The 24,957-nt window shown below is 40.5% G+C and overlaps 1 protein-coding gene across 2 annotated transcripts; it reads left to right on the top strand.

Annotated features, from left to right (window-relative positions):
* Positions 1-1,806: 1,806 nt before the first annotated feature.
* Positions 1,807-24,837, top strand: LOC115148592 (myelin protein zero-like protein 1). 2 transcript variants are annotated; one of them, XM_029690622.1, is made up of 6 exons: positions 1,807-2,186; positions 10,114-10,286; positions 11,379-11,592; positions 12,073-12,202; positions 15,491-15,611; positions 24,504-24,837. In XM_029690622.1, the coding sequence occupies exons 1-6, from the start codon at positions 2,114-2,116 to the stop codon at positions 24,603-24,605; spliced, it is 813 nt and encodes a 270-aa protein (XP_029546482.1). In that variant the 5' UTR covers positions 1,807-2,113; the 3' UTR covers positions 24,606-24,837. The 2 variants fall into 2 exon arrangements, with proteins under 2 accessions (XP_029546482.1, XP_029546483.1); XM_029690623.1 differs by having other exon boundaries at positions 1,809-2,186; positions 15,491-15,599.
* Positions 24,838-24,957: the final 120 nt, after the last annotated feature.

Here is a 24,957-nt window from a genome sequence, read left to right as displayed (position 1 = left end):
TACCCAGATTATTTGCATTGTGTGCCCCCTCCAATCCCTTTTTTACGCTGCTGCTACTCTCTGTTTATCATATATGCATAGTCACTTTAACTATACACTCATGTACATACTACCTCAATTGGCCCGACCAACCAGTGCCCCCACACATTGGCTAACCGGGCTATCTGCATTGTGTCCCGCCACCCCCTCTTTTACGCTACTGCTACTCTCTGTTTATCATATATGTATAGTCACTTTAACCATATCTACCTCAATCAGCCCGACTAACCGGTGCCTGTATGTAGCCTCGCTACTGTTATAGACTCGCTACTGTATATAGCCTTGCTACTGTTCTTTTTCACTGTCTTTTTACAGTTGTTTTTATTTCTTTACTTACCTAATTGTTCACCTAATACCTTTTTTGCATTGTTGGTTAGAGCCTGTAAGTAAGCATTTCACTGTAAAGTCTACACCTCTTGTATTCAGTGCACGTGACAAATAAACTTTGATTTGACCAATGGCCTTGAGCCTTCTTAGACAGGCACTTCTAATGCAAATCTATGTCAGCACCCAAGGGGCTTGAATTTTCGCACTCTCCCTGTTGATTTCGCGATTACATCGTGTCCCCATGAGTGACAGAACACTGAGCCAATCCCTGCGCAACTAGAGAACATTACCAACCCCAACACTCTGTATTTTCTGCTGGCTGCCCCACCACCACAGAACGCACTGAGCTAGACTGAAACACCTGAATGTTGGAGCAGCCTTACTCAAGAAAGCAAAAAAATAGACAATTTTTGAATGCGACTTTATTAACTCAAAGATTATTATTTAATTTTTTTTACAATGTTTGTAACCTGATATGTGAGACGTATTAAAATGGCCAAATAACATGCAAAGCAGGCAACAGTTAACTAAACAGGTGGGGCTCAGAACACCTGCCTTGAATGACGGGTTGCCACTGGGTATGGGTAATTCCTATCATATAGTTAAACATTATTTACTGTTGGATCCGACCTCAAAGCTATTTTTTATGTCGTCTGCAGAGCGGCTAGACAGCATACAGCTTTGAAAATAATCATCCAAACAGCGACTGAAGGGCGAATGCGATCTAATGCACGTCTTGCCAATGTGCAAATTCTCCATACTACATCAACCCAATGTATCATGTATATATCAAGCCGACGTCGGCGCGATATACAGTATGTGTGCTATCTGGGTAGCTAACAAACACATAAAGATTGATTATTTACAACAAATCAGTCTGATATAATATCAGTGATATTTTAGCATAAAGTTGCCTTAATTTTGAAAGATGCTTGCTATATCAACTTTTTCCCTCTCTAGGCTTGAGTAGTGATGGAACGATCAATACCGGAGCTCTGATGCTCCGATGCAGTTTTCACAGCGCTACTGATCCAAACTCTTAAAAGACACACCCTATCCCCTCAGCCCTGAAATTAAGTGGGGACTTCTGATGACGTTTCATGACGTCTGACGAGTTGACACTTGCAGGGCGAGGGAGGAAGGAATGATTTTTAAATGGACCACCCTTGTCCGGAAATTCGTCACTCGTTCATCCCAAGCTTCTATCCTAAATAATGCCATAGAATCACCGTTTTTGACAGCAAAAAATAGGGATTCACAGCAAAACAGGGAAGCATGATGGAAGGTGCGAACCTGTAAGTGACAATAGGCTAAAACCCACGACTAACCACTACACCACGATATGTGATATATTGTGGAATAACCTTCTATATGAACATCAAACGCTGCTTTTCATTGCTGACCAGCAGAGGTCGCTAATGGTCATTGTGTTAAACTCAGCAATTAACTATTTTTCAGCACAATTTGGTGAAAGCCCAAAAGGCTTCAGAAAGCCTTGGTTTCCACATCATTAGGCGTTAGCGTTCTGGTTCTGTTTGAATGTTGCTCGTTGATACTTGTATCGGTTGGCTCTGGTGTTGAGGGCGGCACGTAGCCTGTGAGACCGAGCCGCCAGTCAAGCGCTGTTTAGGGCTTAAACGCCCCACGAACATTGCTTACAGGAAGAGGGTGCAGTGGATGAGCAGCTGAACGCTGGTTAACGTTAGACCTAAAACAGGGAGGGGGCAATATTGATGAATTCTAAGTTATGGAGCTAAGACGGACAAACCCCGCGTGCAATTGTGTTTTACTATGTGGAATAACCTTATGTCTTATTTTCGGTAAGTACTGCTCTAGCCAAGCTGATAACAATATGGTCGCTATAGTTGATAGCTAGCTAGTGAGCTAGCCAGTACAGTAGTTTGCATGCTAGATAATTGCTAACATAGTATGCTTTAGTTAGCTGGCTACTATACCTAGCTAAACGACGATAATAGTTGGCTTTAGTTAGTAACGTTAGTGCGTGACTTGGTACGATAGTCGTATTTCTAATTAAGGCATGTGATGCAGATAGTAACTAGAGTACTTGCTAGCTGGTTAGATTCCTAATTTATGGGGTCTGATTAGCTTAACTTGTTTGCTAGGTAACGTAACTAGTTGGCACAAAACCAAAGAATATCTCAAGTTACGCGAGTGTGCCCGTTGGTGTGACACTTGACACATGTTGACTTAATGACCTAAATATTTCTGAATTTATTGTTTTGGCATGATAACTAAGAATTGACCAACTTATTGGCTAAATATGACGGATTCAAATTACAGCAAGTTAAAAAGATTTAACTTAGTTCATGTCACTTTTAGCAACGATATTCATAACTATGATGGTTTATTTTTCAATGGGGGGAAACATTTTTTTTATAGTCGGCAGAGCAAGCAAGGAGGTGGGCAAAGCCATGCACGAACTAGCGAGATCCTATTGGCTCATTCTAACATGTATTTGCATATTTCTGTTAGCGAGCATGTGTGCATGCTCAATAACTACATTTCACACTTGAACTCCTTGTAAACAAACACGACTCCAATACCATTAAGTTAGCTGACAACACAACAGTGGTAGGCCTGATCACAGACAACGATGAGACAGCCAATAGGGAGGAGGTCAGAGACTGCCAGGACAACAACCTCTCTCAATGTGAGCAAGACAAAGGAGCTGATCGTGGACTATAGGAAAAGGAGGGCCGAACAGGCCCCCCATTAACATCGACAGCAATGAAGTGGAGCAGGTTGAGAGTTTCAAGTTCCTTGGTGTCCACATCACCAACAAACTATCATGGTCCAAACACACCAAGACAGTTGTGAAGGCACAACAACACCTTTTCCCCCTCAGGAGACTGAAAAGATTTGGCATGTGTCCCCAGATCCTCAAAAAGTTCTACAGCTGCACCATCGAGAGCATCCTGACCGGTTGCATCACCGCCTGGTATGGCAACTGCTCTGCATCTGACCGTAAGGCGCTACAGAGGGTAGTGCATACAGCCCAGTACATCACTGGGGCCAAGCTTCCTGACATCCATATACTAGGCGGTGTCAGAGGAAGGCCCAAAAAATTGTCAGACTCCAGTCACCCAAGTCCTAGACTGTTCTCTCTGCTACCGCACGGCAAGCGGTACCGGAGCGCACCCCCACCCCCCCATTGTTATTGTTATGTACATTTATTGTGTTACTTTTTGATTGATTAGATTTCTTTTTACTTTAGTTTATCTAGTAAATATTTGATTAACTATTTCTTGAACTGCATTGTAGGTTAAGGGCTTGTAAGTAAACATTTCATTGTAAGGTTGTTGTATTCGGAAGATGTGACGACAACATTTTGATTTGAAATGGTCAACAAAACTTAGTGCACCAGTGCCGGGGCAATACCAGCATCGCAATGTATTTTCCATGGCAAAAATGAAAACATGAAGGAGATCAAACTCTTTGGTCCCTTAAAACCCTGCTGTATGTAAAATGTTGTGTGCTATAGCTTGGAAAATAAATACATGTGTTTCTGGATGACAACATGATGTTTGCTTCCAACACTAGGGCTGTTTTCCTAAAGAAGTTAAATCTGCTTCGTGCTTTGTTTCCTTGCCACGATACTAATGAGTATCGCGATACTGGTATCGTCCGTCCTGAATTGAGATCAGGCTTTTCTTTGATGAGGAAAAATCTGCAGAATGTTGGCCCAATTCCATCTCGCTCTGTACTTGGCCCAATTCCATCTCGCTCCGTACTCGCTCCGCTAACATAGTATGCTTTAGTTAGCTGGCTACTGTACCTAGCTAAACGACAATAATAGTTGGCTTTAGTTAGTAAAGTTAGTGCGTGACTTGGTACGATAGTCGTATTTCTAATTAAGGCATGTGATGCAGATAGTAACTGCTTCCTCTCCTCGCCATATTTGGTGGGTAGTGGAAATTCCAACCGGATGCTTCAGATTTATACATTCGGTAAAACATCCGGTGAAACATCTGGCTCCTTGTTCTCTTTTTTTGGTGTAAAAGATAAAATGTCATGGTTATTTTAGCGCATCATTTGTTGTCTACTGCACTTTTGAGATGCCATATCATATCACTTCCAATGGACTTGGTTTCTATTTGTGTGTTGCTTGCACACAGTCTGTTGGGTTGAAATTCAAAGGCTTGCAGGGAAAGTGTCCAGCTGTTTTATTATTGCATTCTGCACTGTCAGCATGTTTTTGTCACTGCGTGCCTTCCTCTCTGACCTGGCTCTCTCTAACTGGGGAAGATGTTGTCAAATATGTACAGAAATCTGTTGAACGACTCGCTGTATAGGCTAGTAAACGCAGATTAGTGTTGTCACAATAGCAGTATTGTGATACTACGATACCAAATTTTCTTTGGCAAAAACCCAGAAGCAGACTTAACTCTATGGTCCTTTTAAAACCTACTCTTGTAAAATATTGTGTGATATAGCTTGCAAAATAAACAAATGTGACTGGGTGACAATAAGGCGTTTTTTATTATTTTCATAAACATTAGGACTAAACCTCATGTTTTGTTTCCTTTGCTTCCTTACTTCCTAGTATCGCGATACTGGTATCCTGACAACACTAACACAGATTGTTGTAAGAACACAGAAGCGAATGTCTGTATATCCTCTTTTCCCGATAGCTGGAAATTACTTGCACCTAGTGCCTTTTAGAATCCGAGAGTGGAAGACTCGTCTCTTACATTGTAGGCTCAACATTTCCAAACAGTCCCATTACAAGTCAGAATGTTGAATAAACCTCATTTGGATTTATTTTAGCTGTTGTCTTTGTTGGAGGCAATCTGAGACAAAATTTCCACAGGGAAGTGTTGTTAGCCCAACTTTTAGTATGCTGGTCTGTATATGGTTCTGTCGGTTTGTATTTTCAATTCTGGCGCAATTCGCACACAACGTAAACACTTGCAAGATATGTAAACAATGGCTGAGAGAAACCAAACCACTGATCGAACGTTGCTGACTTTGAATTTGCGGTGAGATGCAGGTACTTCCAGCTGAATGCGAGGAAATGTGCTTTGGTTGACAACATTTGGCTATTGTTTACCTATTGTGCATCACGTGCAATGCTTCAGGAGATTGAAAATACAAGCCTACAGAGCCATATACAGACCGGCACCCTATAAAGTCAGGTTAATAATACTTTCTTGTGGACATTTTATCTTCACTTACTACTGTCATTATGACCAACAGCACGGACAACCAGTGAAGTACATTTTAACATAATTTTATTCAACACTCTGGTTTGAGACTCTTGTGACTTCTTTCAGACTGAATATCCATGGGGTAACCAAGGTAACAGTCTGATGTATTAGGCAAACTTAGGCCAAGCAGCTATAAAGCATCAAAGCTTTGATGTATACATATAAGTGCCTATAGAGTCCCAATCCCTCCCTGCTTCTCAATGTTGAATACATTAACCTCACTAGGGGATGTGGGACGCTACAGTCCCACCTGGCCAACATCCAGTGAAATTGCAGAGCGCCAAATTCAAAAACAGAAATACTCATAAAAATTCATGAAACATACAAGTGTTATACATGGGTTTAACCTGTTTAGGATAGGGGGCAGTATTTTCACGGCCGGATAAAAAAACGTACCCGATTTAATCTGGTTATTACTCCTGCCCAGAAACTAGAATATGCATATAATTATTTGATTTGGATAGAAAACACCCTAAAGTTTCTAAAACTGTTTGAATGGTGTCTGTGAGTATAACAGAACTCATATGGCTGGCCAAAACCTGAGAAGATTCTATACAGGAAGTGCCCTCTCTGACCATTTCTTGGCCTTCTATAGCCTCTTTATCGAAAACAGAGGATCTCTGCTGTAACGTGACATTTTCTAAGGCTCCCATAGGCTCTCAGAAGGCGCCAGAACGGGGAATGATGACACTGCAGTCCCTGGCTGAAAAAGAGTAGGGGTTTTGGATAGTGGTCGATCTGAGAACAATGACACGGGTGCGCGCGTGCATGTGAAGACACCATTTTCTTCTTTCAGTTTTTGAATGAAAACAACGTCTCCCGGTCGAAATATTATCGCTATTGTATGAGAAAAATCGCATAAAAATTGATTTTAAACAGCGTTTGACATGCTTCGAAGTACGGTAATGGAATATTTAGAATTTTTTTGTCACGACATGCGTCACCGTTCGGATAGGGAACTGAACGCACGGACAAAACAGGATATTTGAACATAACTATGGATTATTTTGAACCAAAACAACATTTGTGGTTGAAGTAGAAGTCCTGGGAGTGCATTCTGACGAAGAACAGCGAAGGTAATCCAATTTTTCTTATAGTAATTCTGAGTTTAGTGAACGCCAAACTTGGTGGGTGTCAAATTAGCTAGCCCGTGATGGCGAGCTATCTACTCAGAATATTGCATAATGTGCTTTTGCCGAAAAGCTATTTTAAAATCTGACACCGCGATTTCATAAAGGAGTTCTGTATCTATAATTCTTAAAATAATTGTTATGTTTTTTGTGAATGTTTATCGTGAGTAATTTAGTAAATTCACCGGAAGTTTTCGGTATGTTTGCTAGTTCTGAACGTCACATGATAATGTAAAACGCTGGTTTTTGATATAATATGAACTTGATTGAACAAAACATGCATGTATTGTATAACATAATGTCCTAGGAGTGTCATCTGATGAAGATCATCAAAGGTTAGTGCTGCATTTAGCTGTGGTTTTGGTTTTTGTGACATATGCTAGCTTGAAAAATGGGTGTGTGATTATTTCTGGCTGGGTACTCTCCTGACATAATCTAATGTTTTGCTTTCGTTGTAAAGCCTTTTTGAAATCGGACAATGTGGTTAGATTAACGAGAGTCTCGTCTTTAAAATGGTGTAAAATAGTCATATGTTTGAGAAATTTAAGTAATAGCATTTTTAAGGTTTTTGAATTTCGCGCCACTCGATTCCACTGGCTGTTGACTAGGTGGGACGATTTCGTCCCACATACCCGAGAGAGGTTAAAGAAACTTCTTGTTAATCCAACCATGGTGTCAGATTTCAAAAAGGCTTTACGGCGAAAGCATACCATGCGATTATCTGAGAACAGCGCCCAGCAGACAAATCATTACAAACAGTAACAAGCCATGTAGAGGAGTTACACAAGTCAGAAATATTGATAAAATTAATCACTTTGATCTTCATATGTTTGCACTCACAAGACTCCCATTTACTCATTAAATGTTTGTTTTGTTCGATAAAGTCCATGTTTATATCCAAAAACCTCCGTTTTGTTGGTGCGTTTTGTTCAGCAATCCATTGGAACAAAGCGCGGTCACAACAGACAGACGAAAAATCAAAAAAGTACAATAAAAGTTCGTAGAAACATATCCAACGATGTTTAAAATCAATCCTCAGGTTGTTTTTGTCATAAATAATCAATATTTCAACCGGACAAAAGCTTCGTCAATAGAAAAGGAGAAACAAGAAAGGTGCGCTCTCGATCGCGCGCTGGACTCATGTCTGGAAATTTCCACTGTCCACTGATTGAAAGTGCTGTATCTCCCTCATTTTTCAGAGTAAAAGCTTGAAACAATGCCTAAAGACGAGAGGTCGACCGATTGTATGATTTTTTTAACACCGATACCGAACATATATATTTTTTACATTTGTAATAATGACAATTTACAACAATACTGAATGAACACTTATTGTAACTTAAGATAATACATCAATAAAATCAATTTAGCCTCAAATAAATAATGAAACAAGTTCAATTTGGTTTAAATAATGCAAAAACAAAGTGTTGGAGAAGAAAGTAAAAGTGCAATATGTGCCATGTAAAAAAGCTAACATTTAAGTTCCTTGCTCAGAACATGAGAACATATGAAAGCTGGTGGTTCCTTTTAACATGAGTCTTCAATATTCCCATGTAAGAAGTTTTAGGTTGTAGTTATTATAGGACTATTTCTCTCTATACGATTTGTATTTCATATACCTTTGACTATTGGATGTTCTTATAGGCACTTTAGTATTGCCAGTGTAACAGTATAGCTTCCGTCCCTCTCCTCACTCCTACCTGGGCTCGAACCAGGAACACATTGACAACAGCCACCCTCGAAGCAGCGTTACCCATGCAGAGCAAGGGGAACAACTACTCCGTCTCAGAGCGAGTGACGTTTGAAATGCTATTAGCGCACACCCCGCTAACTAGCTAGCCATTTCACATCGGTTACACCAGCCTAATCTCTGGAGTTGATAGGCTTGAAGTCATAAACAGCACAATGCTTGAAGCATTGCGAAGAGCTGCTGGCAAATGCAGGAAAGTGCTGTTTGAATGAATGCTTACGAGCCTGCTGCTGCCTACCACTGCTCAGTCAGACTGCTCTATCAAATCATAGACTTAATTATAACATAATAACACACAGAAATACGAGCCTTTGGTCATTAAAATGGTCGAATCCGGAAACTATCATTTCGAAAACAAAATGTTTATTCTTTTAGTGAAATACGGAACCGTTCTGTATTTTATCTAACGGATTGCATCCCTAAGTCTAAATATTGCTGTTACATTGTACAACCTTCAATGTTATGTCATAAACAATTATGGCCTTTGTTTGGAATAAATGGACTTCACACAGTTCGCAATGAGCCTGGTGGCGCAAACTGCTGCATATACTCTGACTGCTTGCACGGAATGCAAGAGAAGTGACACAATTTCCCTAGTTATAAGAAATTCATGTTAGCAGGCAATATTAACTAAATATGCAGGTTTAAAAATATATAGTTGTGTATTGATTTTAAAGAAAGGCATTGATGTTTATGGTTAGGTACATTGGTGCAACGACAGTGCTTTTTTCGCAAATGCGCTTGTTAAATCATCACCCGTTTGTCGAAGTAGGCTGTGATTCAATGAGAAATTAACAGGCACCGCATCGATTATATGCAACGTAGGACACGCTAGATAAACTAGTAATATCATCAACCATGTGTAGTTAACTAGTGATTATGTTAAGATTGATTGTTTTTTATAAGATAAGTTTAATGCTAGCTAGCAACTTACCTTGGCTTCTTGCTGCCCTTGCGTAACAGGTCGTCAGCCTGCCACACAGGCTCCTCGTGGAGTGCAATGTAAGGCAGGTGGTTAGAGTGTTGGACTAATAACCGGAAGGTTGCAAAACGAATCCCCGAGCTGACAAGGTAAAAATCTTTCGTTCTGCCCCTGAACAAGGCAGTTAACCCACCGTTTCCTAGGCCGTCATTGAAAATAAGAATGTGTTCTTAACTGACTTGCCTAGTTAAATAAAGGTGTATTTTATATATATATTTTTTTAAATCGACCGATTGTTATGAAAACTTGAAATCGGCCCCAATTAATCGGCCATTCCGATTAATCGGTCGGCCTCTACTAAAGACTGGCCACATGTAGAAGAAGCCATAGAGATCGTGAACTGGGTCCTAAGTCTTTGTATGGTGGATATGTTTTCAATGGAAAAACAGCCTTTCAAAATAATAGTACTTCCTGGATGGATTTTCCTCAGGTTTTCGCCTGCCATATCAGTTATGTTGTACTCACAGACTTTATTTTAACAGTTTTGGAAACTTTAGAGTTTTCTATCCAAATCTACCAATTATATGCATATCCTAGCTTCTGGGCCTGAGTAGCAGGCAGTTTACTTTGGGCACGCTTTTCATCCAAAATTCCGAATGCTGCCCCCTACCCTAGTGAAGTTAAGCAAGAAATTGAATGTTGGTTCTTTATCAACAGGTATAAATCTAACATTCGCTATAGAGTTGTACGCCCCGGCGGAAGTGCTGGTTGAGAATGGCACCACGGGGATCCTCAAGTGTTCTTTCAAGTCCAGGGAAGTGATCAGCAGTGCAGCCACAGTCACCTGGTCGTTTTGCCCGGCGGGATCTGACGCCGGAAGCGCTGTTTCCGTGAGTCCTTTCTTTTTCTGAGGTCCATGAAACTCCCAAGAGCTTACTCTCAGATCTTCCACCGATGGGTGTTCTAGCACAACCTGTTTCCTGGTATTATTTAGGCCCACTGCCACAGAAAAGAGTGAGGGAGTTTGCGTGTGTGTGTTTGTGACTGGTCCAATGAAAGGAAAGGAGCCTGAGGAGGGTTGTGTTATGTTCTAGGCCACTTCTTCCTGACCATCTGCGTCCTTCCCTTTCATGTTTCTCCAAACTTAAGCTTTGAATTCAGTGCTCCTCCCCTCCTCTGGTTCAGGGCAATATGTACATAGATTTTTGTTTCCTCTTTCAAAAAAATATATTGTGTGGCCAAATGAACATGACCCACAACTCATTGAGGCAGTAACTTTGACCTGTTTATGTGGAAAGAGTGTTGAGCCTGACAGAGTAGTTTCTGAAGGTTAATTCATATTTGCAATGCTGAGATTTGAATGGAAATGGCAGGAACAAGGGTAACTAGTCCCCCTATTCCCATTTCCCTCCCCTAGAGATCTAGCTAGCTGGCTCATCTTGCCCATAATGCTGTGCTTGTATCCGGCCTCGTAACAGAGTGCAGTTGGAAAGGGAGTCACCAACACCCACACTAACGCTAATGGCTATTTGTCCACTCTCAACTTTTAAACAAAATGACTATTAAGGATATCCGTCTGTCATGTAAATGCTAAACAAATTGCCCATCAGTTTGGTACAGTAGCAGATACAAACATAACACATAGTATCAGGGGAAGTTTTGCTGTTGCTTGGCAAAAGTGCCCAGTCATGTAGGTAAGCCATAAGCATCCCAACGGTTAAACCTGTTTGCTGTCTTTCCCATTTCCTGTAATGAGTCCTTAGTCATTGGCTATATCTCAAATGGCAACTTATTCCCTATATAACCTAGTGTATTCATTTTGACCAGAGCCCCATGGGCATACTCAGAAGAAGTGCACTATAAAGGGAATAGGGTGTCATATGGGACGCTGACACTGTGTGCAATTCTTGCGCAATCTGTTTTCTCTTCCGTCATTCTTGTATATAAAAAAATTTATTCAATGTCTTTTTTTTTTTATATAGATTTTCTATTACACTTCTGCAAACCACTACCCAGGGAGTGTGGCTCAATTCAAAGACCGCGTGAAATGGGCGGGAGACCTGAACAAAAAAGATGCCTCAATCCATTTAATTGAGGCGCAGTTCAACGACAACGGCACCTACTCGTGTGCTGTGATTAACCCGCCTGACATATCTGGCACCGCCGCTCAGACACAGCTCAAGGTCGTCATCAAAGGTAAACTTGCAAATAGATTCACAACAGTACAGCAAAACTCAATTCACTTTTAAATAGGACCTGACCAATGTCTCTCACGTTGAAGGATGACTTGGAATAAAACAGCCAGAAAATACATTTCACCTAACAAACCAACTGAGTGATTAATCATATCTTACTAACCAGGGATTGAGAAACACTCGTACAAGAGATTCACAATTTTAACACTGATTTTTAACGTCTCAAACATTGAACTGGTATTATATGGCCCTATAAAATTGGTATTATTTGTTTTTCCAAATTCCATTTATTTTTTTCCAAAATTCCGTTTTCACTGATGCATTATGTTAATCTATTATGATAGACTTCAATACATTTAATTGATTCCCTACTAAGTTTAATTTAAAAAATGTGTAGGGTCCTAGTAGTATTTGCACAGCTGTGACTTTGTAACGTAATTGTTATGTTGTATGATGATGCTTACGTTGTCTTGTTTTGCAGAGTCTCTCCCTCAAGACAACACGGCCGTCATAGTGGTCGCCGTGTGCGGCGCCGTCATCGGGCTTATCCTCATCTCTGTGGTTACCTGCCTGATCATCAAGAGGCATCAAACCACCCATGAATACGAAGGGTAAGGCATTCTCCCTTGTATTACCATCAAGGTAGTAGATGGCTTTAATAGTACTTGAATAACTTTACTTTGGTCAGTATCAATCATTACACCTGACCGTCAGTATCTGTAGAGTATTTTAGGAGGTATCTAAAAATGAAATGATATGAAATATTTGATCAAACAAATGAAATCACACAGAGGACTCTTATCCTGGTGATATACACTGAGAATACCAAACATTAGTAACACCTTTCTCATATTGAGTTGCACCCCTTCTTTTGCCCTCAGAACAGCCTCAATTTGTCAGGGCATGGACAAACATGGTGTCAAAGGCATTCCACAGGGATGCTGGCCCATGTTAACTCCAATGCTTCCCACAGTTGTGTCAAGTTTGCTGGAGGTCCTGTAGGGTGGTGTGAAAAACCCAGTAGTGTGGCCGTTCTTGACATAAACCTACTACCTACCATACACCGTTAAAAGGCACTTCAATCTGGTCAGTCTATGTCATGGAAAGAGGAGGTGCTCTTAATATTTTCTATACTCTATAATTTTATTTTGTGTGCGACTACTACTCTACTGTCAAACCAAGATCAATCAAAAGGAACTTAATCTCTGCAGAAATGATGCATCAGATGTTCATGGTTGTCTTTTTTTGTGAAAGCGGCCTTTGCAGTGAATGGAGGTCTACTTTCAAACTGATGTTTTAATGGCCTGTTGGGTTGAGGGGCATGCCATGAATATCTCTTCTCTCTACTTCCCAGTACACACACGTTCTTAGTCAGCAGACCTTAACTCCGCTGCATGGGATATGGGGTTTGGGTTATGGTAGATTGTCGCTTGTGCCCTCTCTTGGAATAATACAGTAACATGTTTGTGATTTGATTAAAAATGTTTGTGTCCGAAATAACCTTAAATGAAAACTAATTCGAAACACGCGGCTGGATGAGAGACATGAGTAGAGGACGTCACGCTAGTTCTAACTAGATGTTTAGACACTTCCCTCTTTTCTCTCTGTATCACATGATTGGTGTCAAGGTTTTTTCATGATTTAGGCCTAATATAAAGCATTAGTTGACGCACATCCAAATCAGTAGGGGAAGTGCTGACTAACGGAATCGTAAACTTAGCGAAAGTCGTAGACTAAGATGGACTCCTGATGATTTAATGCAGGAATGGGCAATTGGCGGCAGCTCCCCTTTTGTAGGCCCGCGAATCAATTTCCCCCCAACTCAGTAGGGGTCTCAACTTAATGTTGAGAGTTAGAATAGTAGGTGCAAGTTCGAAATTTGATTGTGCATCGGCGGTTTTGTCATGATGTCAGCCACTTGCAGTCACTCAATTTGCCCATGTCATTGGTAAGTTTGTCTTGCCAGCTATCTAAACTTGTAGTAATCATGGTCAAATTACTTAATTTTGTTAATCACTCTCACATCATTTTAAAAGCTGCAAACATTGCTCTCCACCCTATGGCAGAATTTATAGATTTCAGGAAGTTCGCTGTAAAACTGCAACAACAAAAAATCTCCGCCCCATGGCAAAATGAGTAGAATTGCATAAAATGAATTATACAATTGCAAAATCTTCCCTCAGCCCCATGGTAAAATGTGTAGAATTTCAGCAAACTTGCTTTAAAACTGCAACATTTTCTCTCCGCCCCATGGCAAAATGTGTAGAATTGCAATAATGCCCCCAAAAAGATAGGGACAGCTCTGACTGCATGCATGGATGTGGGTACGCAGACCCGCAAGCCACTACGGCTCCTCATGAGTTCAGATTTTGTGGCCCCCACTGCCATCAAAGTTGCCCCTCCCTGATTGTAATAGGTATAAAACACCAATGTGTGCAACTTTATTTTTTCATTAAATTATCTTGGCTAAAGTCATTTTTGGGTGGATATCACATTAGATTTAAATAGATAATTTTTTAAACACTGCGATTAAAACTGCATTTAGACTCAATTTGGAATGTTTTTTTTATAGTTAGCCTATCATCCAAATCCACCATAATTATTGACAGCAATGTAGAAAGACGAGAGATATCATGTCTGTCAGTGCCCACAGTGAAGTATAAAAAGTGCATCGTTAAGCTTGGCTTGTCATCTAACGTTCATGTTGTCTGCCACTCACATGTCACTCATCCACTACTAACCACTAATCCCTCCCTCTTCTGTCACATGTTTCCTCTAACACTACCTTCTGAACAACATACACATGTTCAAGTCTCACAAAAAACGAAATGCTAACAGTTTCAAGATGACCTTTTAGTCATTTAGCTTACAGGAGCAATTAGGGTTAAGTGCCTTGCTCAAGGGCACAGCTACAGATTTTTCAACTTGTCGGCTCAGGGGTTCGATCCAGCGACCTTTCGGTTACAGTACCAACGCTCTAATCGTTAGACTACCTGCCACCCTAGATTAATTTCTAGAATCATTTTTAAATTGTATAAATTATATTGTATGTATTTTAAATTAAATGTATATGGTTTTTCTATAGTTTATCTTACTCTAAGACGCTTAATACATCCCCTGGTTAGATGTGAGCTGAGAGATCTTGTAGAGTGAACAAACTGTTGTGTCTCAAATGGCACCCTATTTTTTTATATTGTGTGCACTTCTATTGACCAGGGCCTATAGGGCTCTCGTCAAAAGTAGTGCACTATTTAGGGCATAGGATGCCATTTGGGACATATACATGGTGTGTGTGTGTTTCTTTAGAGTGCCATGTTTGCTCTTCAGTGTTTAGTGGACGACTGATTGACATTGGTATGTACACATCTGAATGTTCACACAACTAATCTCTCAAGTGGGTGACCACATCTTTGGGGTGGGGAATGTTGTTTTTCTCTAATCCACTTCTTTATTTATTCTCTTATCTTATTGACCAATTGATTGTAGTATAGGCTATTAGGTAAACAAATTGGTTTTTAAGTCACTTTTTTTAAGTTGATGCTTTTTCTTAGTTGATCAGTTATTGTCTTCCATAGGATGAAAGACGATCTTTATTTGAATTTGCTCCTGGTGCCCATACAAAGGCTTTGTTAATCTTCCAGTACAGTGTCTCTACCCAATGTATGTCACTCCTGCAAACCTCTCCTCCCAACCACTAGGAGCAGTCATTTAAAAATGTGCCACATAACCTATGCAGAATCTGCCCGTTTCTCATTTGCATTTTTGTCCCGTAAGTCTTCTCCTGTGTGTGTCTGTGTCTGTATGTGTCCATGTTGCCTATTTCTCTATGCGCCAACGCTTCCCGAACTGCACAAAACAAACCTCTGGTTTGCAAACCCCTCACCCGGCGCAAAAACTAGCTGCACCTCAGTGGAGAGTGTGAGCTCCCACGCCACACGCCCGGGGGGGAAGAAACCAGAGTCCAGCTTGGATGGCTCCAGGTGTAGCAGCCACTCCACCCCGGTCCAGGTAGGAGCTACAGTGAGTGACAAACCAACCATCCACACCCACCGTCGCCCAGGGGACACTTACAGGGTGGAGAGGGATCCACTAACTAACTAGAGCTGAGATGCACTACATTTGACATGTTTTGTAATTTAGCAAACGCGCTTATCCAGAGCAACTTAGTTAGTGCATTCATCTTAAGATAGTTAGGTGGGACAACCACATATTACAGGCATAGTAAGTATCGTAAGAGCTTGGACTAGGAGCTGGCCTCCCATAGGGGTGGGAATGCGAAGAGACCAGAGGTTGCAGTACGTAGTGCTCAGGTTGGGGTGTAGGGTTTGAGCATAGCCTGAAGGTAGGGAGAGGCAGTTCCTCTTGCTGCTCTGTAGGCAAGCACCATGGTCTTGTAGTTGATGCAAGCTTTGACTGGAAGCCAGTGGAGTGTGCGGAGGAGTGGGGTGACATTGGAGTACTTAGGAAGGTTGAAAACGCTGCAGTGGCAGGTGTTTGATGGCACTAGCGCAGAGCCCAGCCAACAGCAAATTGCAGTAGTCCAGATGGAAGATGACAAGTGCCTGGATTAGAACCTGCACCGCTTCTTGTTTTTAGGTAGGGTCGAAGGCAGCAGATAGACCTAGGAGGATGAGAACAGAGGAGAGAGAGTCGGTTTTGTCAGTGCGTAGAGCCTCTGTGACACAGAGAAGAGCAGTCTGTTGAGTGACCCGTCTTGAAGCCTGACTGGTTTGGGTCAAGAAGATCGCGTGCTAAAGTGTTTTAGAAAGAAGGGATACAGGTCTATAGTTTTTGGCGTCAGATGAGTCGAGTGTTGGTTTCTTGAGGAGAGCGACTCGGGCCATTTTAAAGTCAGAGGGGATGCAGCCAGTGGCCTGGGATGAGTTGATGAGGAATGGGAGAAGGTCTCCAGAGATCGTCTGGAGGAGGGAATGGGGTCGAGCCGGCAGGTTGTCTGGCAGCCAAACCTCGCTAGTCACAGGATTTAATCTGCACTACAGCATTACACTTGCCCAGATCTATTTGTGCTCTTGCCAACTCTATTACCGTCATTGACAAGCCAACATTTGACAACTACAGCATAGGGATTCAAGCTGATCTCCTTGATGGCTTCTGTGCCTGCTTGTTCTTTAGTTTTTCATCCATCTGATTTCAGACCTGGAACACCAGGGTTGTGTTAAGTACAGGAACATTGTAACAAAATGTTGACAATTCTACCTACTGAACACAACCCAGGTGGACACTCTCCATAACCAATCACAGGTATTAATACACTCAAATGTAATTTGTCATTTGTTTTCAGACCTCAGAAAGTAGTCTAATGTCGAGATGAGTCCATGTCCCAGGCCATGTGTTGTGTAGGTCCAGCTACAGTGGCAAGAAAAAGTATGTGAACCCTTTGGAAATACCTGGATTTCTGCATAAATTGGTCCTAACATTTGATCTGATCTTCATCTAGGTCACAACAATAGACAAACACAGTCTTCTTAAACTAATAACACACAAACAATTATACGTTTTCATGTCTTTATTGAACACACCATGTAACATTCACAGTGCAGTGTGGGAAAAGTATGTGAACACTTGGATTTAATAACTGGTTGACCCTCCTTTGGCAGCAATAACCTCAACCAAACTTTTTCTGTAGTTGCGGATCAGACCTGCGCAACGTTCAGAAGGAATTTTAGACCATTCCTCTTTACAAAACTGTTTCAGTTCAGCAATAGTCTTGGAATGTCTGCTGTGAACTGCTCTCTTGAGGTCATTCCACAGCATCTCAATTGGGTTGAGGTCAGGACTGACTGGGCCACTCCAGAAGACGTATTTTCTTCTGTTGAAGCCATTCTGTTGTTGATTTACTTCTGTGTTTTGGGTCGTTGTCCTTTTGCATCACCCAACTTTTGTTGAGCTTCAATTGGCAGACAGACAGCCTAACATTCTCCTGCAAAATGTCTTGATAAACTTGGGAATTAATTTTCCCGGCAATTATAGCAAGCTGTCCAGGCCCTGAGGCAGCAAAGCAGCCCCAATCCATGATGCTCCCTCCACCATACTTTACAGTTGGGATGAGGTTTTGATGTTGGTGTGCTGTGTCTTTTTTTTTCTCCACACATAGTGTTGTGTGTTCCTTCCAAAAAACTCAAATGTAGTTTAATCTGTCCACAGAATATTTTGCCAGTAGCTCTGTGGAACGTCCAGGTGCACTTTTGCAAACTTCAGACGTGCAGCAATGTTTTTTTTGTACAACAGTGGCTTCTTCCGTGGTGTCCTCCCATGAAAACCATTCTTGTTTAGTGTTTTACGTATCTTAGACTCGTCAACAGAGATGTTAGCATGTTCCAGAGATTTCTGTAAGTCTTTAGCTGACACTCTAGGATTCTTAACCTCATTGAGCATTCTGCACTGTGCTCTTGCAGTCATCTTTGCAAAACGGCCACTCCTAGGGAGAGTAGCAACAGTGCTGAACTTTCTCCATTCATAGACAATTTGTCTTGCCGTGGACAGATGAACATCAAGGCTTTTATAGATACTTTTGTAACCATTTCCAGCTTTATGCAAGTCAACAATTCTTAATCTTAGGTCTTCTGAGATCTCTTTTGTTCGAGGCATGGTTCACATCAGGCAATGCTTCTTGTGAATAGCAAACTCAAATTTTGTGAGTGTTTTTTATAGGGCATGGCAGCTCTAACCAACATCTCCAATCTTGTCTCATTGATTGGACTCCAGGTTAGCTGACTCCTGACTCCAATTAGCTTTTGGAGAAGCCATTAGCCAAGGGGTTCACATACTTTTTCCAACCTACACTGTGAATGTTTAAATTATGTATTCAATATAGACAAGAAAAATACAATAAATTGTGTTTTATTAGTTTAAGCACACTATGTTTGTCTATTGTTGTGACTTGGATGAAGATCAGATCATTTGTTCAGTTTATGTAGAAATCCAGGTAATTCCAAAGGGTTCACATACGTTTTCTTGCCACTGTATATGTCTCAAACTAAAATCAATGGAAAAGATAAGCACCATTTTGCATTGCTTGTCTTTCCCATTCATTTGGGGTTGACGCGTAGATGGATTTACACAACAATTGGCATGGGATGTGGACTAGGGCGATATGGACAAAATATAATATAATCACAGTATTTTTTTTTTTATGTTGACGGTATAAAAGTTCTACGTTTTGCTAGTAGTGTGTTACCCTAGGGTGGCAGCACATACATTCTAAGTTAATTTAATGGCTCTTTCTCTAGTCTGATTGTTTTATACAGTTCAGTTAAACTTAAAACAATTTCTGCATTTCCTGCACTCATTTGAGATAATTTATATGCTGCCACGTAGGGTTGCATGATACGGGCAACCAATCTAGACCTTATTTTTAACCAAATATTGCGATTTGACTTCCGATTTAGAGCAAAACACTTGAGTGAACATTGAATGTTTTCTCTTAGCTACTTCATGTAGCTAACATATTTACATATTCCTCTTTGATTTAGAAGACACTGTTGCACAAACAACATGCTGATTCTACACCATTACTGGTACTATCGGGCTGTATAGCTAGTTATGCTTACTCTGGCTACATTTATTAGCTAGGTAGCCAGCTAACTAGCGATTTAGTATTAGCGGCTAACACGATTTAGGCCCAACTTGCTAAGAAAAGACAAACTAGCCTTTTGCAGATGTAAGTAACACAAACGTATAGTGTAATTATAGAACGCTAGTGGATTTATATTAAGAAGCAAAGTGAAAACAGCATCATTGTCATCAACATTTCTGCATGTGCTGCATTGACCATGCAGACTGAACACAAGTGTCTTGTGGTCAAGGAACAACAAATGCACTCCTTGTGTGACAGGGGGCGGGCTTGGTCTGCGTGGAATGTGTCATGGAGATAAAGCAGAGAGAGGTGACTCAAGTAGCGGTGTAAACTATAAAAATGGACGTTGCACACAGTATCACATTTAACAAACCAAACATTCAAATACCGTTTATAGAAGGTAAAGTAAAAACCCAAACCAGTCCGTGCATCAATACCGGTGTATAAAGTAAAATATAGTATACTGCCCAGCCCTAATTTGGATTTATCTTGAAGTTGGATTACTTTTAAGGTCTGAAAACCTTTGAAAGCTTTGATTTTGAAGTGTAATGTCCCTTTAAGTCTAAGATGGAGACCCGTAGACATTGCAGCCTTCAAGTACTGTAGGCAGATACCCCTTCTCTACAGACTGACTTCAGTGGTCACCAACCCTGGGCCTGGAGCAGGCTTTTGTTCTATCCCATCAGTGACCCACCTGATCCAAATAGTCATCAATTATTATTGAATTGATGAGGTGTTTTGGTGCTGGACTGAAACAAAAGCCCACACATCCTGTAGCTTTCCAGTACTAGGATTGGTGATTAACAAGAGTACATTAACAAGTATTGTGTGAGACCTCTTATTTAGGTTGAACTCTAAATGCTTATGTCAACAACAGCAGGCCGGAGTGTCACAGCATATTCTTTTGCGAAGCTGCTGTTGCTGACATAAGCATGCATAGATGTTCATTTAGTGCCTATGAAGGTGTTATGCATTGCTTATGAATTTTCATAGGAGTCCTCTAATTTAAACTGATATTGTAGGATTATGTCTGGGGAAAAAAAGACCCTTATATGCTTTGTGTCTCTCTGAGAGGCGTTTGTTTACGGTCAACTTTGCCGGTCGACTGGTTTCGTTTGCTGATCTTGTGAGGGACGTCATGAGAGGCGCCTCTCCCTTATTACATTAAGAGACGTGTCGGGGCAGATCTGTGGTGGCTACATTCCTGTGTACTGTACTGTACTTTTCAGTTGTTTGTGTGTTGTTTCCTCCCCATCTACAGTGCCTTCAGAAAGTATTCACACCCCTTGACTTTGTCCACATTTAGCTGTGTTACAGCCTGAATTTAAAATTGATTAAATTGAGATTTTTTTGCCACTGACCTACACACAATACCCCATAAGGTCGAAGTGGAATTATGTTTTCCGAAATGTAGACAATTGTTAGTTATTTTTATGTAAAGTTGAAATGTTCGAGTGTATTCAACCGCTTTGTTATGGCAAGCCTAAATAAGTTCAGGAGTTAAAATTTGCTTAACAAGTCAAATAATAAGTTGCATGGACTCGCTCTGTGTGCAATAATAGTGTTTAACATAATTTTTGAATGACTACCTCATCTCTGTACCCCACACATACAATTGTCTGTAAGGTCCATCAGTCAAGCAGTGAATTTCAAACACAGATTCAACCACAAAGACCAGGGAGATTTTCAAATGCTTCGCAAAGAAGGGCACCTATTGGTAGATGGGTAAAAATGAAAAAAGCAGACATTGAAATTCCCTTTGAGCATGGTGAAGTTATTAATAACATTTTGCATGGTGTATCAATACACCCATTCACTACAAAGATACAGGCGTCCTTCCTAACTCGGTTGCAGGAGAGGAAGGAAACAACTCGGGCCAATGGTGATATTAAAGCAGTTACAGAGTTTAATGGCTGTGATAGGATAACTGAGGATGGATCAACAACATTATAGTTACTTCACAATACTAACCTAAATGAGTTAGTGAAAAGAACAAAGCCTGTACAGAATAAAAAATATATTCCAAAACATGCATCCTGTTTGCAACAAGGCACTAAAGTAATACTGTAAAAAATGTGGCAAAGCAATTAACTTTTTGTTGTGAATACAACGTGTTATGTTTAGGGCAAATCCAAAATACCATATTACTGAGTACCACTGTACATATTTTCAAGTGTAGTGGTGGCTGCATCATGTTTTGGGTATGCTTGTGTAGTGACGTGACTACTATTAATCTGATGATTTATGTCTCGAATCAACTAACTATGTTTAATTGTTACTCGATTTTAAAATACTTGTGTAAAAATGTACTCATTAGGACTAGGGGCACCACGGAAGAAGTTGTTTAATGAGTTATAGTCTTCTTGAGTTTAATTCGGAAGATTGTGTGTATATATATATCTATATATATCTATATATCTATATATATCTATATATCTATATATCTATATATCTATCTATATATCTATATATCTATATATATCTATATATCTATATATCTATATATCTATATATATATCTATATATCTATATATATCTATATATATCTATATATATCTATATATATATATATCAGTTATTTATCGATAAGTCACTTATTAATCATTACCTCATATCAGTCTCATTCTGAACGACGCAGACCTCTTGAATCCACAAGAACCCCAGCCTTTTGTGATTATTCAGTACTACACAAATGTATTTACTTACTAAATAATAACACAGAATACACATGCTCTTACACAAGACAAAAGTCCCTAGTGGACTGAGAAGATATGACGGCTTATTACACAGATGGAGAGGGGGTGGGGGGAGATGGAGAAAGGGACATTTATTGTGGATACATTTCTATAACTTTTCTCACATTAATCATATGCCTTGCACATGAACCACCGCCTGCTTGGGTAAGAAAGTAACGAATGTATTTATGTGGTGAATGCCTTCGTTCATCTATCTCGGTCAGAACCAAGCCCTGTCGGAAGGATGTTTCGGTGGGCTCTCCCGTAGGTGTAAGGCTCTGATTGTCCATCGGAGGTCACAATGTCCTTCTTAGTTGTTGTTTGTGGCTTCAATGATTCACCAGTGATTGTCTGAGGTGAGCTTCTTTATGCTTTTCTTCCTCGGGTAGATAGTCAAAGTTCTAGGATCACCTTTTACATGCACAGTTGCAGACTGTCAAATGTTTTGGTATAGTCTTTATCTTCTTAACCTTGTGTGGAGATTTAAAGTTCTAACCATTTTCGGCCGTGTAGCCATAGCTACACGTTTTCTGGTTTTAGAGTTTCAACCATTTCAACATTTAGCTCATGCTTCACTTCTGCTGGTCCGTTAATCCTTAGCGAGTCCTCTTAAGCACTCTGGTCAAAAAGGGCGGTTCCATCACACTGACACGCTCTTCTGACCTCATTCGGGGCGTGGCTTCGTTTTCATGTCCGTTACACATTAACTATGATCTCGTTAGAAAACTAAAATCACATTCCAATCTTAACCAAAATAGTTTCATTGTTCTTGATATTTCCTACACAACGTAAAGGATGTAAACCTGACATACACAGTGTGAAAGCTCTTCAAGTTACAGTATTTTAGTTTATACAGTTTTTAATAGCATCACAAAATGAAAAGCAATATGACATGATTATTCTTTAGATCCTCACTGACCATTCTTAACAGTCGTAGCTTCGAAATATTGTTCCAAAGTTCACTCTTTGGGCGGCAAAATGTCTTCATAACAAAGACATTCCGATCTTAATACTAGAGACCAAAAGGAGTCGTCTGCTGCATACAATTTACAATTGGCGTGAGGTGTCATAAAATGGGCCCAGCCCTCCTCTCCAGTAAGAGAGGGGGGTCTGGTTATCTGTCAGCCATTTGCCAAGCTAATCTGAGGCCTTGGATCCTTGACCAGGAGAGTCATGACACTTGTAATTGTTAAGGACCTGACAAGTGTTTTTAGGCTAAAAAATAAATATAATGGAGCTAACCACAGGCAAAATCCTAGAGGAAAACATGGTTCAGTCTGCATTTCACCAGACACTGGGAGACAAATTCACCTTTCAGCAGGACAATAACCTAAAACACAAGGTGAAATATACACTGGAATTGCTTACCAAGAAGACGGTGAATGTGGCAGTTACAGTTTTGACAAATCTATGGCAAGACTTAAATAGTTGTCTAGCAATGATCAACAACCAATTTGACAGGGCCTGAAGAATTTAGAAAATAATACTTGGCAAAAGCTTTAAATCTTTTTTTCCATTTAACCTTTATTTAACTAGGCAAGTCAGTTAAAAACAAATTCTTATTTACAATGACTGTCTACACCGGCCAAACCCGGACAACGCTGGGGCCAATTGTGCTCCGCCCTATGGGACTTCCAATCACAGCCGGTTGTGATACTGTAAACAGCCCATCTATCTACCTACCTCATCCCCATACTGTATGTATTTATTTATCTTGCTCCTTTGCACCCCAGTATCTCTACTTGCACATTCATCTTCTGCATATCTACCATTCCAGTGTTTAATTGCTATATTGTAATTACTTCGCCACCATGGCCTATTTATTGCCTTAACTTACCTCATTTGCACTCACTGTATATAGACTTTTTGTTTTCTTTTGTTCTACTGTATTATTGACTGTATGTTTTGTTTATTCCATGTGTAACTCTGTGTTGTTGTATGTGTCGAATTGCTATGCTTTATCTTGGCCAGGTCGCAGTTGCAAATGAGAACTTGTTCTCAACTAGCCTACCTGGTTAAATAAAGGTGAAATAAAATTAAAAAAATTAAATACAGCCAGGAATCGAACCAGGGTGTCTGTAGTGACGCCTTTAGCACTTGATGCAGTGCCTTAGACCGCTGCGCCACTCAGGAGCCACAGCTCTTAGATTTACCCAGGAAGTCTCACAGCTGTAATCGCTGCCAAAGGTGCTTCTACAAAGTATTGACTCGGGTGTGAATACTTATGTAATTGGTTTCACGTTGCCATTATGGGGTATTGTGTGTAGATGGGTGAGAATTTTGAATTCAGGCTCTAACGCAACAACATTTTGAATACTGTAGGTCAAGGGGTATGAATATTTTCTGAAGGCACTATGTTTCCTATGATTTTCTTTTTAAATTAGTTTTGTTTTGTGTGATTCTGCAGATGGAAGCCTGTAACAACGCCTTTGTGCTACAGTCTGGCGTTGTTACAGGCTTCCATCTGCAATCGGCCATTTGAACTTAACAGCTGAACCAGTCTGACATGTATTTTTACTAACACAGCCCCCCCTCCCCTTTTCCTCATCTCTCCACCCATTCATATGCTCATCACAACAGGGACCGGTGATATACGCCCAGTTGGATCACTCAGGCACCAAGAACCCCAACTCATTCCACAAGATGGAGCCAGTGGTCTACGCTGACATAAGGAAAAACTGAAGAGAACTGGAGACCAAAAGGGACAGGCCACCATAGCTCGCTGCTTTGGGATGGGTGGGTGGGTTTTGTTTAAATACAAGGTTAGAATTTATGCTGTTTTGAATTTTTTTTTTTTTGTCATTAATTTCTCCTTTTTTCTGCTGAAAGCATTCATTGCATGTTCATGTGTGTGATAAAACAGTTACGCTACCAAGGCTTTCAATACAATAATAAAACACAGAGATTAGAAAAACAGTGCCTTCAGAAAGTGTTCATACCCCTTGACGTACTCCACATTTTGTGTTACAGCCTGAATTCTAAATGGATACGTTTTTTTTTTTTTACCCAGCTACCCACAATACCCTATCATGAC

The sequence above is a fragment of the Salmo trutta genome, chromosome 15, assembly GCF_901001165.1.
Source record: "Salmo trutta chromosome 15, fSalTru1.1, whole genome shotgun sequence".
Taxonomy (NCBI): domain Eukaryota; kingdom Metazoa; phylum Chordata; class Actinopteri; order Salmoniformes; family Salmonidae; genus Salmo; species Salmo trutta.
The sequence above is the reverse complement of the archived record's forward strand: the minus strand, read 5'-3'. Positions and strand labels throughout refer to the sequence as shown.

What these genes read in the sequence shown, in the direction of transcription:
- LOC115148592 (XM_029690622.1), top strand. Translation starts at nt 2,114, where the DNA reads ATGGAGCTAAGACGGACAAACCCCGCGTGCAATTGTGTTTTACTATGT. An exon ending in ACCACCCATGAATACGAAGG is followed by an intron (nt 12,203 to 15,490) that starts GTAAGGCATTCT and finishes CGCAAAAACTAG; the next exon opens with CTGCACCTCAGTGGAGAGTG. An exon ending in CGGTCCAGGTAGGAGCTACA is followed by an intron (nt 15,612 to 24,503) that starts GTGAGTGACAAA and finishes TCATCACAACAG; the next exon opens with GGACCGGTGATATACGCCCA.